Here is a 20009-nt window from a genome sequence, read left to right on the forward strand (position 1 = left end):
ACAAATTTTTCCGATATCGTATCCTCAAAAGTTCCGATTTTTCCAATTCTCGATTTCAATTAATCGCCCCAACACTAATTATGTGTGTGTGTGTGTGTGTGTGTGTGTGTGTGTGTGTGTGTGTGTGTGTGTGTGTGTGTGTCTTGAAAGTTTTTTAACCTTTAAAACTATATATAAAAAAGATTATTTAATTTTTATATATTTTTTATCATTTGTTAGAAAACTATTTAGTCAGTGAATCATTTAATCACCTGCAATCAATGCACCAACTTGCTCTCTCAAATTCACTATAGTCCTAATGTTAATTTAAGGGATCATCAGTTGTTTACCATGAAACACTGTTTTGGGGAATTTAAAAACAAAACAGTATATTAAATCATGGCTCCCCAGCAGTGTTGATCAAATACCACCTCCCTTAATCACAAGAACAAAAAATGTTACAGATATTAGATCTAGTTTACTACTCTTGATTAATTTAGCTAGCCTATTCATGTTATAAGAAAGGTCATCCTTATCTGTGAGATTCGTCTGTTTCCAAATTTAAAATGGATATATTTTTTAATTTTACATGTCTTGCATTTATAAGATTATTATAATCCATTTTACTACTCATCACCCGTCGATTATTATGATTAGTACTTGATATATTTATATTCTTATTTATTTATTAAAAATATATAAAAGTTAAAAATATCTATATCTATATATATATATATATATATATATATATATATATATATCTATATATATATCCAGTGTGTGTGTGTGTGTGTGTGTGTGTGTGTGTGTGTGTGTGTGTGTACAATACATTTTATATATTACTAATATAGTTTCGGATTTCCTTTATTAATATATTCTGGTTAATTTTATACGATTCAAAAGCATCATATATATATATATATATATATATATATATATATATATATATATATATATATATATATATATATATATATTAACAATCATATTATTAAGTACTTTGGGCTCAAGATTTTTTAAACATCCGTTGCATGAGTTGATCAGACATGATTTATTTGTCCGCCTTTTAGTCTTGCTCTGCTGGTTTTCTTCCCGTCTGGTTACGCATTAAAAAGGCATCCATTTTGCAGGCAAAGATATTTGTCTCATTATTACAGTGATAGCCACATTCAAAGGAAAGATAAATTAAGAAATAGACAAATTAGCATAGATTATTTAAGAGCAAAAAACAAGAAACATCATTTTCCAATGAATGGATTAAAAGTGTAATATATATATATATATATATATATATATATATATATATATATATATATATATATATATATATATATATGCACTAGAAGATGTACCCGAAGTTGCCCGGTATTAAACGTAACGTTAACTTTCATTTAAAAAAGTAAAGTAAAAAAAAAAACAAAAGAAACTGAGATATGTGCACGCGAGTATTATTTTTTTCTAAACAGTTCAATTCCTGTAAGTAAAAAAAAAAAATTACTCGAGCTGAAACCAAAACCCAAGGACAGTGAGTCAAGTACGATAACGCCAGCTTGCCACATTTTTTTTTTACACAGACATCACCACATTATCAAGGCCAAGAGGCCACTCAAGGATAAGGGTTAAAGAGTGTACAGTAGAAATTGGACAATATAGTAATCATTAGTAATGAAAATTCGGTAAATTTGATAACTCATATGGAACGGCTCATTAAGAACCTATTTACGTTAGACTTGAACACAACCATATTGTAGTCAGCCGGAAAGCAGGAAAACGGAAGACAATTCCACAGGCGTGCAGTTCTAAGAAAGAAGCTTTGTTCATGGAATCTACGTTTAGGTTTAGGCACAGATAAAGAGTGGGGGGAATTATTGATAGTGTTTTCAGCTAGACGAGTGTTTCTTGTGAAAGTTTGGCGAGGGAGGACCATAGACTGAAGCTCAGTCGAACACTTTCCATGAAAATAACGATACATCAGAGACAAACTTGCAACATCTCTTCTGTGAGATAGAGGTTGCAGGGAAGAGAAAAGGACATCTCCTACGAGGCTACGAAGTCTATTTTGAACTCTATCAAGACAGGACAAGTCCTTTCTAGCAGCTCCTGCCCAGATGTGGCAACAGTATTCCATCCTTGGACGTACCTGGCTCTTATATAGATAGAGAATTGCATCAGCAGTGAGATATCTACCGGATCGATAGAAAGATCCCACCATTTTTCCAGCGGCCTTGCAACAGATTTGATGTACGTGTTCCATTTAAGATCAGGAGTAATGGTCAAGCCCAGAAGCTTGTCAAAACTTGAGGCCTGCTGAAGATGAGAGCCATTCATTTCAATTGATGCCAGATATGGATCAGAATGTTGATGATGTAAAGAGAGAAGCTTGGTTTTAGATGCATTAAAAGTAACCAGCCACTCCTTTCCCCATTGTACTACGTGCTCAAGATCAGAGGAGGGAGAATCGGAGAGAACTTAGTCGTTTACTGCCTTAGATGTGCTACCATAAATGGCAGTGTCGTCAGCATAAATGTCTACAAATGATGTAAGGATGTGATTTGGAAGATCATTAATGTAGATCAAGAAAAGAGTTGGGCCCAGGATAGACCCCTGAGGGACACCAGCATTAATACTGTGAGCTTCTGATTTTTGCCCCTCAACTACTACTCTTATGAACCTATCAGAAAGAAATGATTTAATAATTGAGAAGACATTTCCAGCTATACCATAGCTAGAGATCTTGTGAAGTAAACCTTTATGCTATACCCTATCAAAGGCCTTAGATATGTCAAGAGCAATTGCCCTAGAAAGATTGCCTCCGTCGAGAGATTTGCTAATCCTATGAGATATAACTGTAAGCACATCTGCTGTAGATCTAGCAGAACAGAAGCCATATTGAGTGTCACTAAGAAGGTTGTTTTTGTTGAGATGGTTGATTACTTCTGTATTTTACACAGATTCCAGCAACTTACTCATGACACACAGGAGACTTATTGGCCTGTACTGAGAGGGGGATGAGCGATCACCTGAATTCTTAAATACAGGGCATATTGATGAAATTTTCCAGGGTGATGGGAAGCTACTATTTCGAAATGTGTTTTAAAACCTATTTATTTTTAATGTGAACGATTCACGCATGCACAGTCATGAAACAGTTGACTAACAGATAAAAATCCAATGACCCTCCCCCCAGGTACTAATTTTTCAATTGTGATCCTTTAGCAGCCTTTTTTTTTTCCAGATGAAAACCGATTAATAAGTTTTCCAAATGTCTGAATATCCTATATACCAAATTTCAAATCTGTAGACAAAAATTCGTTGAGTATATAAGCTGAGAAGTGTCCACACACACACACACACACACACAAACACACACACACATACTTTTATAAATATGCTAGAAGATGTGTCCGGCGTTGCTCGGTATTAAACTCCTTAAAAAAATTAAGTAAAAAAAAAAAACGGAAAGAAACCGAGATATGTGCATGCGAGTATTATGTGGTTTCTAAACAGTTCATTTCTTGTAAGTAAAAAAATACTCGAGCTGAGATCGAAACCAAAACCGAAAGACAATGAGTCAAGTAAGATAAACGTTAGACCATTTTTAAAAAGTTTTTAAACCTATTTATTCTTAACATTACAATCTGTAATGTGAACGATTCACGCATACCTTCTCTACCAAATTTCAAGTGCAGATCAAAAATTCGTTGAGTATATATATATATATATATATATCAATAACGAAAATGACAATATAAAACTATATATTAATATATATATATAGATTTATTCATTTATTCAATAAGGGTATACATCAATTAGGGGTGTTGGGTAAGTGGGGACTCTTTATACCAGGGTATTTTGAAGCCTAATGCTTCTTATTAGGAATAAAGGGCAAATCAAATACGGTATAACAATTTAAACAGTTACATTCAATTTAACGGGTTTTTTTTAAAACAGTTACATTCAATTTGCGTTGTTTTGAAAAACAGTTACGTTCAATTTGCGGTTTTTTGAAAAAATGACAAATGCGGACGTTCTTTTGGGCGCCACTATACATATATATGTACCAAATATACCTCCTTATATATACATACATATACATACATATATATATATATATATATATATATATATATATATATATATATATATAAATTTATTTATACAATCATTAATGGCTACATATGTGCATACATCTTTCTGTAATCACTCGTTTTAGTGAGACTATAATCACCCTTTTAAGTCATCAGGCCAACGATCTTACCCCCTATTCCAAATTAAATACTTCTGTGTCCCTCTCCCTACTCTGAGTTACTTGTAAGTAATATAAGAGAATGGTTTTGTATCTTGAGTAAAATTTCGAGGGGAATTCTTGGCCTGATGACGTAGTCTCCCTCAAACGGGTGATTACAGAAACATGTATGCACATACGTAGCAATTAATGTTTGTATAAATAAATTTAATATATCTGCTCTGTTAACTCATTGAGCACTTTTTGGTAGACACATGTTTCAGTGGATCTAATTCTAGGAAACCAAACAACACTGCCATAATATTAATTATATATATATATATATATATATATATATATATATATATATATATATATATTAAGTAATGTGATTTATAATTTAAAAGTTTTAAAAATTTTTAAATTTAACAATCAAAATTTAATTAAATTAAAAATCAGTTTCATAAGAAGGAACAACAACAAAGTCAATTATCTGATAATTGACTTTGTTGTTGTTCCTTCTTATGAAACTGATTTTTAATTTAATTAAATTTTGATTGTTAAATTTAAAAAATTTTAAAACTTTTAAATTATAAATCACATTACTTAATATTGAATTAGCTCTAGGACATTTAACTATCGAGCTTATTATATATCTAAATTACAACGAGCATTTCCTGTATTTTAATTAAACTAGTAATTTCACTATTACATTGAAATACACTTAGCTCTTTAGACTATTATTCTAATCTCCTTTAAATTATATATATATATATATATATGGTCAGGTCATGTCATATGCTACTGCTACCATGTAACCCAGTACTACCTGCCTCATGATTGGGTCACCGGCGACTCAAACTGGTTCCCCCACCAGACTTGTTTGGTGAGGAGGGCGGCTAGTCTCCCTGAAGGATTAAAAACAAGAGCTTTCAAAGGGCGAATGAACCCTTTTTTGGGGTCAACGGTCAACTAGCACCGTGTATATTTGTGTGTATGTATATACGTGTTGGGGTGGAGAGGGCTCCCATAAGCTGTGGTGAAGGCAATCTTTCTAGAAGAAGCAAATCTCTGATTTAAAAAACCGTAAAGCGGGAGACCAGTACCCGCATTAAGTTGGTCTGCAGTTTGACTTGCTGCTGGCTATCTTGCTCTTGCTTGTTGCTGGATCTCAACATTTGGAACCGAGAGAGAGACTTAGCTGTCGCACAAAGCTAAGACTCTGTAACATCATCTTTGTATAGATACTCCCTCAGGCATTTGAGCTCATGGACTTTAAGTGTCTGAGGGAGTGGCACTCGTCTGACAAGACGTTGCAATCATCATGTATCACCCATACCTTTGTAATTTAGTAAGTGTTCATGCCATGGCTGCGCCTTATATTAAAAGAAAACCAACATTCAATTTTAACTTCTTTCTTTACTTTGTGTAATATTTCTTTGGTTCCCAACTAATAATAAAGTCGACCCGACCGTTGGCCTCTGTTCAGCTCCTTATTATTTGTTAGTTTTATTGAAATTGGAGTGCGCGTCTTTTTTTCACTACACGTGTTTCTCCCATTGCTGAAATGACAATTCAAATGATAGGTGTCTTTTTTCTTTTTCTTTTTTTTTTTTTTTTTTTTTTTTTTGAAAGGAGGAGGGAGTGAGGTGGAGGGTAAGAGGTTGTAATTAGTTGTGTCATCAAGTGACAGCCATTGTGAACGCACTTGTGCTCGGTTGGCTGTTTGAATGTCATAAGGACACAATCCAATCAGCAGAGAAACAGAGATAATAACTCTACCTTTGTTATGAGGAGAAAGGTTCGGCCCTGAATTAAGTGATGACACCTTTGGTCATGGACTGTAAACAAAAGCAAAACATTTATACAACCTATACACTTACATTACATGACCTTCCCACCTTCTCAAATATACTTATATATATATAATATACTAGTAGTTCAGCCCAGCTTTGCTCGGGCCTCTATGTACTGTTCATAACTTTATTATATATATATATATATATATATATATATATATATATATATATATATATATATATATGAGCAAACAGTTAATAAAATATGCTAAAAAACACTTTGAAATGAATTAAAAACATATTTAATCTGAAAAGGAAACACTAGATAAATGGATAGTCCTTAATCCGCAGAGTTTCGAAGAAATACTTTCCTTCTCATCAGAGGGTAGGCATTAGCAAAATGCGGGATTGGATTTTGCATGCAGAAGTATGTGATGAAACAACAAGTAAGTCAAAGATCTTACTTGAAAACAAAAAAAAGTGAAGCAGAAGGAATATAGTGAAGAAAAAGGTAGTTACACGTGAATGGATAGTCTGGTGGAAAATAAAAAATCCAGTGACGGTAAAATCCAAATGTAAAACTTCAAGAAAGTTAAAAGAATTTCCATTTGTACAAGTAAAATCCAAAGAAATCCCGTAATTGGAAGAAGATGGTCCATAATAATCCAAAGGCAGAAATCCATGGAATAATTCACAAAAATGTGTACAAGGAAAAAAGAAAAGATTCCAATAATATTAATAAAAGAAAAATAAGATGTGCTTTTCACTCTACTTCCGAGACATAAATATAAATAATAGATATAGATGAGATAATTTTATAAATATTAATTCTTTAATATTTATAATATACTTTAATTTTACCATCTTGGGTCATTTTTGTAAATTTAATTGTAATTTTTATTTTATTTTATTTTTATTTTATATATATATATATATATATATATATATATATATATATATATATATATATATATATATATATATATACTAGCAATCGGTGCCCGGCGTTGCCCAGGTGTTTTGAAGTGTATGCTGAGGAAAAAAAAACGGTCAATTTTTTTAAACTTTGACCCCTATTATGACTTCTTAACATTTATTGTTTAGGGATCAAGTAAAGTTAATAAGTTAGATCCATGTCCAAGGAATCTATATGTAAAATATCACGTGTTCAGACCTTAAATTGTAGGAGGAGTTTGGTAGAGTTCTCAAAGGTCTAATTGTTGAATATTGACCACTTAATCGCCAAATTTCTGTCGAAAACCTATCACATCGATTTTCCCAAATGTCAGTACCCTGTATATCAAATTTCGAATCTGTAGGCTTAAAATTGACAGAGTTTTAGCGTAGGGAAATGCACACAGACACACAGACACACAGACACACACAGACACTATCACTTATACATATATATAAACATAAACATCATATATATAAGGATAATAGTACGCCATATATATAACAAAAGACCATTATTTACTGAAGTGAAAGGAAAACCCGGGGGAACTTTACCCAAAAATAAATCTATATTTTTTTGTGTGTATTGATAGTCTGGTACTTATACAGTTTAGTGACGACATTAAAAAATGGAAATATTGAAAAAAAATTTTTATTGTACGTAACTGTTATAGACTGAAGTTCTCCGAAAAAAAATTTCACTTTATTTGATCAAGTAGTTTTTTTTTTTACAGCGAAAAACAATGATTTATCACGGCTACGTCAACGTGGCCATTTTGGAAATGTTATTGCAGGCCCAGGAATTCCCCAAGGGCAGGTAACTGCCGTACATAGCAGAATACCTCCATTTTAGGCCAATCTAGCCCTTTTTCCCCCCACCAGAATGAGATTTTTTTTTTTTTTTTTTGCGAAGACAGATGCCATTTTTGGGGTGTTTTTTTTTTTTTTTAATTTGTAACAGAAGTAAATAAACGAAGTTTCGAAGTGACCCATGCGTGTCCAACTGAGCATGTTTCGAAAATAATCTCGTATAAAAATTCTTCAATTCTTTGCATTCTTCAATTTCTTTGCATATTCAATAGTATTCTTATTTGAAAAAAAAAAACGCAAAAAAATTGCAGATTTAAAAAAAAAAAGAAAAAAAACGTAAAAAAATTGCAGATGTGTTGTGCGCATCTCAATATGGCGAGAAAAAAAAAGGCTAGATTGCGAAATTTGGCCTAAAATGGAGGTATTCTGCTAGGTACATTTCCAAAATGGCCACGTTGACGTCGTCGTGATAAATAATTGTTTTTCGCTGTAAGAACAAAACTACTTGATCAAATGAAGTGAATTTTTTTTTCGGAGAACTTCAGTCTATAACAGTTACGTACAATAAAATTTTTTTTCAATATTTCCATTTTTTAATGTCGTCACTAAACTGTATAAGTATCGATAGTCTTATCAACACCCCTTTTTTCTATTTATTTAAAAAGAAAATACAACTTTATACAAATTCCCTATTAGTTTTTTTTTTTTCGGTTCTCTTATACGATGATCATCTTTATTTAACTATTACGTGTTATTATATTCATACAGATATTCTATATGATTTATATTTGCGTAATATTTGCGTAGAAATGAAGAAAATCAAATTTACTGTGTATTTATCGTGTTGCCATAATAACGTGACGTAGCCAAGGACGGTAGTGGACGTGTGCGTGTGTGCGCGTGTTTTCGTGCTGTATTGTTTGTAGTAGTAGTAGTACTAACAATCTGTCCCGCGTTTGCTTTCCTGTTGTGTGAATGGCGGACGTTGAGTCGGAGGTTGGATTGTGATGTCTGTAATTTTCGTATTTTTGTAATTTGTAAATGGCAAGTTAGAAAAAAATTAAACCCTTCCAAGATGGACAATAAATAAGACCAAAATATTTTATGGTAAAGTTAAGAGCGTAAGAACTATACTTTTTTAGGAGATGTGATTATTGGATTAACCAATCAAAAATCGTCTGTGGCACACACATCTCTATTTTTATAGATATATATATATATATATAAGTTTGACTCATGTCCAGGTAACCTACATCTAAAATTTCAAATGTTTAAACCCAAAATTGGCAGAGGAGTTTGGTAGAGTCTGCAAAGGTCAACTGTGTAAACTTTGACTTCTTCGCAGCCAAATTTTCGCCCAAAAACTGATTAAAAAGCTTGCTGCATGTCTGAATACACTTTATGTATAATTTCATATGTTTAGACCAAAAATTGGATGAGAGGCCAATTTGGACCCCTTAACATTTATTGTTTTGGGCTGAAATCAAATTAAAATGTTTGATCCATGTTCAAGTAACCTATATCTAAAATTTCAAGTGCTTAGACCCAAAATTGATGGAGGAGTTTGGCAGAGTTTCCAAGGGTCAACTCGTTGAAATTTGATCCTTTGACAGCCAAATTTCTGTCCGAAAACAATGAAAAATATTTTTCCCAAATCTCAATAACCCTTATGTCAAATCGAGTCTGTAGACTGAAAATTGACAGAGTAGTTTGGTAGGGAAATGTAGTCACACAGACAGACAGACAATTTCACTTTTATAGATATATAAATTATATTGAACCCAATATATAGTAATGATTTTAAAAATTTTAAAAAGAAAAATGACTGGTGCACCACCACTAAGAATCAAAACTAAAACGTTTAGCTTACAATTTATTTTTTCCTTTGACGTTAATGCCTGATCTATAAAGACATTTTTGTTGCAAAGCTAAACATTAAAACATGAACCAATAGCTATTACGTTACACATGCATATTCATAATGTTGTCATTTGATCTTCACCTGGCAAATTCCATTCTTTAATTTTCACACTTTTGCGCTGATTTTTCTCGACTACAACCCAAATATACAGTTTTACATGGGTTGGAATAGCCTATATATTAAGTTTCATGTCTGTAAACCAAAAACTGACAGGGGAGTCTTTTAGGCAAAATTTTTTAAACAAATATATATATACGTATACATAAATTTATATAGAAAAAGGTATGTGTTTGCTATAACCTTTTTACGCAAATATTACGCAAGTATAAATCATGTAGAATATCTGCATGAATATAATTACATGTAATAGTTAACTAAAGATGAGCATCCCATAAGAAAACCGAAAAAACTAATAGGGAATTAATTAAAATGAATGTTTAAAAGAATATGCAAATTAGCTAGATCTTTTGCTAGTGAATGCAATACTACGACCCATATATAAGAACATTGTATTTTCTTTTTAAATAAATAGAAATGACGAGTTTTTATATAAATATCAATACACACAAAAGAGAAACGAATCTATAGGAGTATAGACTAGCATTACAGCCCGGCATTGCCCGGGTGTTTTGAGATGTATGCTGAGCAAAAAAAAACAAAACAGTCAATTGTTTTAAACAAGACCCCTTAATATTTATTGTTTTGTCTCCGAATCAAGTTATTAAGTTAGATCCATGCCCAAGAAACCTATATGTAAAATTTCAAGTGTTTAGACTCAAAATTATCGAAGGAGTTCGGTAGAGTTCTCAAAGGTCAAATCGTTTAACTTTGACCCCTTAACAGCCACATTTCTGGCCGGAACCCGACCATATAGATTTTCCCAAATCTCAGTACCCTGTATATCAAATTTCGAGTCTGTAAACTGAAAATTAACAGAGTTATTGCGAAGGAAAATGTACACAGACGCACAGACACACAGACACGTTCACTTTTTATAGATAGATAGATTGATTTCTAAATATGATTAATGTTATGGTGTTATTCAATATCAAAGGTCAACGAATCAATGCACGCTGTAGATAGTGTTTACGCAAGTATAAATCATGTAGAATATCTGCATGAATATAATTACACGTAATAGTTAACTAAAGATGACCATCCCATTAGAAAACCGAAAAAAAACTAGTAGGGAATTAATACAAATGAATGTTTAAAAGAATATGCAAATTAGCTAGATCTTTTGCAGAATAATGCAATTCCACGATCCATAGATAACAAAGTTGTATTTTTTTAGATAAATAAAAAAAGGGCTTTTTAAATGAATATCAATACACAAAAAAAAAACAAGCCACACGTGTGTAGTCCCCTTCTTGTGCTGCATGTGAGATGACGCCACAAAAAATAGTGAAGAAATAATAAATGTGAGAAGTGTGAAGGGTCAACGTTGCCTTCACATTTTTGCAAAGTTTCAGAAAAATCTAATGAATGGAGCAAAAGTTATGAGGTAAAAAATGCCTTAGCTTCTTCATTGTCAGAAGGTTTAACAGATATTTTTTCATAATTGCTTGCAACTTCATACAAAGAAACTTTTTCCAAAGATGATGGTCGATTTGGATAATAGTTTTCTACCATATTTTCATGAAATATGTTTGTAGAAGATTCAGGAAGTTTTTCTAAATATTCTTTTGACTTCAATCTATGTCCTCTTTTGCTAGGAATATCAGCTCCAACCCAAATGACTTGATCAGATGCACCAAATAAGTGGTGACCCAATAATCTATCAGCACATTCATAAGCTCCAATGCCTCTTTTACCAATTAGTTGAAGTGAAGTCCTGCTGATTTGAATCTTCCATATTTTGATCCCTTTTCATCCAAATTATCCCAAACACCTTCAGCTTCATTCTTTTCAGCTTTAGTTTGATAACTTGTCACATATCTTGTCAATATCATGCTATCTTGGGACATTTATGACCACTTTTGAGTTCCTGGGAACACTGAATCCCAGTGAAAACGGACAAATGATGCAGTTTCATGCCTTAAGACATGTATATTTGAATTCAGCGCCATGGAAAACTACTATATAGACATAAATATCAAGTTCTTGAGTAATATGAAAAAAGAGCTCCAAAAAGGCATGTTTTTGTAGCCCTAAAAAAGTCCTAGAGGGATGCGAACCAAAATTTTGCCAGGGTCACCCATACTGGATTTATATTAAGAACAATAGCCTCCACATTTTGGCCAAGTTTCAGGAAAATCTAATGGATGGATCAAACGCTATGGGGCAAAAAGTGTCTTTTTGGCCATTTTGGGACATTTTTTACCTCTTTTGAGCCCCTAAGGACGCTGAATCCTAGAGTAAATGGATAACAGTGCAGTTTCAGACCTTAACACATGTATATTTGAGTTGACCACTGTGAAAAACCACTATTTTTTTTTGTTTTTGTTTTTGTTGAGAAATGCAAAAAAAAATTTTGTTGAGAAATGCAAAAAAAAAAAAAAAGAGCCACAAAAAGAGGCACTGAAAGTCCCTGCGGACGCAGACCAGAATTTTGCCCGGGTCACCTATACTGGATTTATATTAAGAACAATGGGCCCCACATTTTGGTCAAGTTTAAAAAAATCTAATGGATGGATCAAAAGCTATGGGGCAAAATGTGTCATTTTTGGCCATTTGGAAGAATTTTTGACCTCTTCAGAGCCCCTGGGGGCACAACGGGAATTTTTGTAAAAAATATTTTTTACTGTGCACATCTATTAATGAAATACAACTTGTGGCAAAATTTCAGGAAAAACTAATCGACAGTTATGTGGCAACAGTTCGGATAAACGGACGCACAGAAGCACGGACACCACTGAAAACATAGGTCCCTCTCCGATAAATCAGGGGACCAAAAAATTCATAGGAATGTATGTATGTATATATATATATATATATATATATATATATATATATATATAGAGAGAGAGAGAGAGAGAGATAGAGAGAGAGAGAGAAAGAGAGAGAGAAGTAACAAGTGAAACAGAAAGGATGAAAGGGAGATAATTGGGAGGATTTTATTGAAATAAATATTAAAGTATATATATATATAGTAAATCAACTGTTTGAAAAGCACTCGATGTTAAGACTTTCAGATTTAACGGTTGAAAGGCCAGATGAATTCAAAACTATTTATTAAAATAAAATTGAATTTCTTTTGGGTTTTTTTTTTTAAATTTCCGAATATTAAAATATATTTACTGATATTTTTATATATATATATATATATATATATAAATAAATTATTGGTATTATAGTAAATTCGAGAGCGAGTTGATGCAGTGATTGCAGGTGATTAAATGACTTACTGACTGGATAGTAGGATGGTATTCTAACGAATGATAAAAAATATTTTTTTGTATAGTTTTAAAGGTTAAAAACTTCAAAGACTATATATATATATATATATATATATATATATATAGGGTGTCCATTAAGTTTAGCTACATAATCTACATGCTACCCACAAAGTCTGGCTACATAATGTAGCCTCACTTGTGAACACTCTACATATATAAATACTTATATATATGTAATGTTAAGATATATATTATTTTACATATGCTACAAGAATAGTAATTTCAGTGTTTCTGATTTTACATTTGTCTAGGATCAAAGTGTTTCTGATTTTACATTTGTCTAGGATCAAAGTGTTCCTGGTTTTACATTTGTCTAGGATCAAAGTGTTCCTGATTTTACATTTGTCTAGAATCAAAGTGTTCCTGGTTTTACATTTGTCTAGGATCAAAGTGTTCCTGGTTTTACATTTGTTTAGGATCAAAGTGATTTTCATCAATCATCTGCCTAAGATCAGTGTGTTTCTCTCTGGCCTTATGCCTCTGATCAAATTGTTTCTGGTTTTACATTTGCCTAGGATTAAAGTGTTTATGATATTACATTTAACTAGGATGAAAGTGTTTATGATATTACATTTAACTAGGATGAAAGTGTTTCTCTTTAATCATTTGTCTAAAGTCAATATGTTTCTCTCCAGCATTATGCCTTGGATCAATTGTTTCTGGCTTTACATTTGGATGAAAGTGTTTATTTCTAGAGTTACCTAGGCTCAAAGAATTTCTGAACAATCATTTCTTTCCATTCCGTATGCCAAGGATCAAATTTTTTCTGATTAATCATCTGCCTATGATCAGGGTGTTTCTTTCCAGCCCTATACCTAAAATTAAAATGTTTCTAAATGAACATAATTCTAAAATTTATATAATCCTCTCCGCCCGATGTCAAGAAGTTAAGTGTTTCTAGTCAGACAGCTGCTTTGGATCAATATCTTTTTCCACAACTGCGAGGAATCAAAATGTTTCTTGCCAGACATCTACCTAGTTCAATATATGAAAAGTTCTATTTGCAACAATGATACTGTAGTATAGTTTTCGTCCCTAAAGAAAACAAGGCAGCTTACCTATAAAGACCATTCTGTTTATTCTTTCCTCATCAGATTCCCACTTTGATGTGTATTGGAAATCAAACAATTCATGAACACCTTGAACAATGACCCTCTGCGGCAAATCATTGATGGAAAGGACACCCTGAAATTTAAAATCACAAATATGTACATTAGTTGAGAGATAATTTTAAAATTGTGTGCAAATATTTTCTTTATTTAAGTAACATTTGCAATTGGATCCCTTATTTTGGCCTGCACATTTTAACTGTCAACCATCTTTTGCTGTAGGAGACACCTCAAACCATTTTTTATGCACCTACATGTAAATATGCTTACAATTCCCGCTTTTAATCATTTTTTTTATACACCTGTATGTAAATATGCTTACAACAATTCCCGATTCTAACCATTTTTTATACACCTGTATGTAAGTATGCCTCCAACAACTTCCGGTTCTAAACATTTTTTTTATACACCTGTATGTAAATATGCTTACAACAATTTCTGATTCTAACCATTTTTTATACACCTGCATGTAAGTATGCTTCCAACAACTCCTGGTTTTAACCATTTTTTTTATACACCTGCATATGAATATGCTTACAAAAATTCCCGAATCTAATCATTTTTTATACACCGGTATGTAAATATGCTTACAATGATCCCGATTTTAACAATTTTTTATACACCTGCATGTAAAGATGCTTACTAAAATTCCCGATTCTAATCATTTTTATACACCTTTATGTAAGAATGTTTCCAACAACTTTCAGTTCAAAACATTTTTTTTATACACCTGCATGTAAATATACTTATACCAATTCCTGATTCTAACTATTTTTATACACCTGTATGTAAATATGCTTACACCAATTCCCGATTCTAACCAGTTTTTTTATACACCTGCATGTAAGTATGCTTACAAGTCATAAAATTTCTAACGAAAGAAATCATTCCGTTTGTACTTACTTTTAATCGGAAAATTTCCATTGGAGTTCCGTTTGGGTGACAAATATTTTTTTCCCAAAGAAGATTCTGGAGAAATTCATCTACTAACAATTTTTCCAAATAACCAGGGAGATCGAACGTTACCGTCGTGATTGTCTGTAATAAAGAAAACAATAAATTCATATAAGACAGATGTTATAGAGGGTGGGTGGAAACAGGTGTGATCGTTACCAAAGGGAATTATTGAATTAATAAAAAAAAACTTTTAATCTTCCATTCCCATCTTTTTTTTCACTCTTTTTCATCCTAAACAAGGCATGCTGCCACTTGGAACATAAGAGACTACTACAAAATGTTTGTGTACGCTGTAAATATTGATTAATATTAAATAGAGTTTGTAATCTGGTTTTGCCATAATGGAAGTTTATTTTAAACAAACAAATGATTTTTTAATTTTGAAAACAAAAAAAAAAAGTTTTTTATTAGACTAGCCTGGGTGGCCAGCATTGCCCGGGTGTTTGGAGGTGGGTGTTGAGCAAAAAAAAAAAGTGGTTGTAGGTAGGCAGGCTCGAACCCCGTACCGCAAAGGAGGAAAATGTGACAAAAAAAAAAAAAAAAAGTGGTGTCTTTGCCGTTGCATCCATTGTCAAATGTTTAAATTAAGGCAAGTCAATCAAAAAGAGGTGATGACTTTCGAAAATAGCAGCAAAAAAAAAAAAGAAACGACCCCCACCTTGTAGAAAAGTTCTCAGTTGAGGGTGAAGAATTAATGCTTATAGCCAATTTTTCAATATTTGTCGTCCGAAGTGTCGAACTTCAAAACGATATCAATCTTGTGAAAATCTGTCGCCTCTGTCAAAAGTTTTAGGCAGACATACATACATACATACATACATACATACATTTAAACACACAGGTGAGATCTATATTATAGATTGATCAACATTTAATGGGAGAGGGGAATAGTTTACTGTTGTTAATGTGAGAGTACAAATGAGTTACTTCCCTTGAATAAATGTACAGGAAGTGGAGCCTATTTAGGGCAAACAAAGTGTTAACTCAGAGTGTTAAATTCACTACTAAATATTTGTGCAGGCTGTGAGTATTTATTAATATTTAATAGAGTTTGTAGTCTGGTTTTGCCATAACAAAGAAATAAACAATAGATTCGTTTGTTTCTAAAGAAAAAAATGTTTTGGAATTTAAAATAAATTCATTGGTTTGATCTATATTGATTTTAAAAAAGAAAAAAAAGAAAAAAAGAGAAATATTTTTACTTTCTGTTCGACTGATATATCGTATTCACCGATTTTTAATGAGGGACAAGAAGAGTAGTTTCTAGTGTGCGAGTGAAACTCCTTCCTTTTCGTCTATAATCATATGAATCGAAAATAAAATAATAAATCGGATAAAACATTAAAATCGATTGGAAATAAATATTTATTTAAGAAATTGAAATTCCATATAGATTCCCAAGTTTGAAAAGGGCCACCCAAAGAAGATCAGAAGTTACATCAGTATCAGATTATAGATGAGTTACTTCCCTTGAATAGATATAAAGGAAGTGGAGACTATTTAAGGCAGACATGCTCACCGATCAGAATGTTGAATGGATTACTAAATGTGTGTGGAAAGAAAGGAGCTTAGTCTTAGTAGCATTGAATGTTACTATCCATTTACGTACCCCATTCAACTACAGATTTTGTGTGGATGTTATAAAAAATATTAACATTTGGTAGCTGAATGTTGTTATGATTAGGGCCATGACAACAGCATATTCTTTTCATTGTTTTGACTCTTGAGTGTGTATCTGCTGATATTTTATGTTTTTATATAGAGTGATGTGGTTCTTGGTTGATTAACTGTGTCTAACTGTGTCAGATACACACTCGAGAGTCAAAAAATGAAAAGAATATGCTGTTGTCACAGCTCTAGTTATGATCTATGGACTTACAGCCTCCACAGGCATTTACTGATCTACTTACTTCATACTCTGGACCATAGCGCAATGGATAAAAATGATGAGTATTAATCAGGTCTAAGTGACTAAGTGTCTGCAGGTTGAAGGTTCAATCCTCAATACAGACGATATTAAAAATATGTTTAAGAATTATTTTAGATCCTTCTTAAAGAAGAGAAAAATCCAGGGGTTGATTCTTGGAGATTTTTTGTTCCTGCCGCCGTCGTTGTCATCATCCTGCCACCTCAGCCGAGATTGAACTCACTACACCCTTCCAGTATTCCTTATCTGTCATAGCACCCAAAAGATCTTCTTTGAAGATAAATGTATCTCATTGTATCCTATCTGGAAAAGTTAACTTTCGTGATCGATTGTAAGATGACGGATGCCCCCACAGTACAAATGATGAGAAGTACCTCCACAATACAAATGATGAGGAGTACCTCCACAGTACAAATGATGAGGAGTACCTCCACAGTACAAATGATGAAACAAGTTCATCTGTGGCACGTGCATAATGCCCAGCAAACTGAACACATCTCTTGCAAACAGAGGTTGATACTCTCAATAAGTCTTCATCATTTCTAAAGTTGGGTGATTTCTCCATGAGAGATTCAGTACTCTTCTCAAAAGGTGTGTGTAACATCCATCCAAACGACGCTGTTGTTTTGCTGAAAGAGTTCAAGCTTCAGATCCATAGAGTAAGATTGGTTCAATAAGTACGCAGAAAACTTGGATTTTGAGTTTGTGAGCAAGATTGGATTTCCAGATCTTATCCATTTTGTTACAAGCAGTCCATGCCATGTCCTTTTTAATGTTAAAGTCTTTCTCAGAGTTCCTGATGTGTGATCTAAGTACTTGTAGATACGTGCACAATGCCCAGCAAACTAAACACGTCTTTTGCAAACAGGTCGATACTCTAGATAAGTCTCCATCTATATATTGCATTAGAACTGATTATTACATTTGAGAATGTTATTTGTGAGGGTTTTAATTTCGTGGTTGTTGCAAATGTTAATTGGCATACACTCAGTCTCGATAGCATTCAGGTGAAGCCCTGTACAGTTTGCTGCTGATTCAAAAGAAGATAGGAGTGCCTGGGCGCTAATGAGGTTGTCAGACAACAGCGCAACGTCATCAACAAAATCAGCATCAATGATGCAAAGTGCAGGATTACGTGACCTTCTTCTCGGTTGATACATCAGTTCATTGTCATTGATTGTATCCACAGGGATACACATGATGTAGTCTATTACAATGATGAAAAGGAAAGGTGCAAGTGTATCACCTTGGAGAATACCGGTCAGAATGTCAAAAGGTTCTATTTCACCATATGGTTCCAGACATACTGTTATATATATGAATGTGCTCTGATCATCAAGTTTCTCTCAGCCGTATAAACAGAAAGTTATTTTCATATTAAAATGAATAGGAGACACTTTTTATGATTTCAATACATATTTGTTTATTTACACATTAAAATAAAAGTGACAATTAAAATTTGAGAGCAGTGGAGGTTAGTGAAGTAATGGTGGGTTTGTCATAACTTTGTGTCAACCTGTATTTGTCGCTTTGTGTGTTTCCCTTTGTTTTTCCTCTCTTCTTTTTTAATTATGACGATTGACTTGATGACCTTTTTCTCGACAGCTTTATTTATTGTTCTTTTGCTGGTTTTAGTCTAACCCATTTTAATATCGGTTAGCTTTTCCTGGCCGATTGATGCATTCCAGGTACCATGAATATTGGTCACTTTATTCCTGGGATTGACTCATTGTGTTCTGGCGATTCCCAGGGCACCTCCCCATAACAATACGTTAACGACCTTCCTAATAAAATTGTGTTTGCGATGGGTATGACACCACACTCTATACCAGACGTATGAGAAAAAAGAATGTACACATATAAAGGGCAATGTCTTCCAATCTGTAGTGGAACAAGGACGTAAATAGATGGTAAAATTTAATGCTACTAAGACAAAGCTCCTTTCTTTCAACAATTACAAAAAGAAAAAACTTTTCAAACTACTCATGGTTAATAATACTCTAGCTGAAACATTTCTGAATTTTTTTTTTTTTTTTGAGATGAGGATTGGTTATTCGTATTATTTGGATTCATCGGACTACTTTTCTCATCTTGAGTGTGATTTTCACAACGTTTCAGTCAACATAACTGCCGACCTTCTTCAGGTGTATCTTGTCGAACTTGGGAATGTTTCTGTCGAACTCGGGAAATTGGACGGAATTTCGAGCGGAACCCTTTATTTACTTCACGGGAGTAGCACGCTCTTGTTCCGCCAGAGATGACTGGATAGAGGTCCTAAGTAATTCGCAATTGTATATTTCGGTTGCCCACACTGAGGATTGAACCTTCAACCTTCAGGAGAACATCACTTTTTACAATTGATTCTCCCAAGTACTTTAACCACTGCGCCAAATATTCTTGCAGACGATTCTAGTACGAATTTTTTTTTTTTTTTACACAGTGGTCACCACTTATCAAGCCACTCAGGGATAAGGGTTATTGCAAGTACAGTACATTAACCTAAGATACACCTAAAGAAGGTCGGAGGTTACATCGACTGAAACGTTCTGAAAATCACACTCAAGATGAGAACAGTAGTCTGATGAATCCAAATAATACGAATAACCAATCCTCATCTCAAAAATTCAGAAACGTCAAAACTCCTTTCTTTCAACAATTACAAAAAAAACTATTTCTTTTAAGAGCCTTAAACCTATTTTTTATTTCTGATTGTAGACATCACTATTTATGACTAATTACTACTATATATTAACGTATATCTATCTCTATATATATTAATGTTTTGACTTATTAGTTGTGTATATTATCTATTGTTTATAATTACTGGTTCCCATAGCGCATTATATCAACCGAAAAATACAATTACGAATTACTTTTTTTTTTCTTTTTACATAGGCATCACCACTTATCAAGGCCAAGCGGCCACT

At 32.9% G+C, this 20009-nt stretch overlaps 1 protein-coding gene across 1 annotated transcript in view; it reads right to left on the reverse strand.

Annotated features, from left to right (window-relative positions):
* Positions 1-20009, reverse strand: part of LOC145296866 (zinc-regulated GTPase metalloprotein activator 1-like) — a 269322-nt gene that overhangs the window by 21732 nt on the left and 227581 nt on the right. The window contains exons 13-14 of the mRNA XM_080143000.1: positions 15102-15236; positions 14148-14274 (exon numbers count right to left, since the gene is read on the reverse strand). Of these exons, the coding sequence (XP_079999126.1) occupies positions 14148-14274; positions 15102-15236 (262 nt within the window). The remainder of the gene's footprint in view (positions 1-14147; positions 14275-15101; positions 15237-20009) is intronic.

Source organism: Euprymna scolopes, chromosome 17 (genome assembly GCF_053919585.1).
Source record: "Euprymna scolopes isolate OS-2025 chromosome 17, ASM5391958v1, whole genome shotgun sequence".
Lineage (NCBI taxonomy): Eukaryota > Metazoa > Mollusca > Cephalopoda > Sepiida > Sepiolidae > Euprymna > Euprymna scolopes.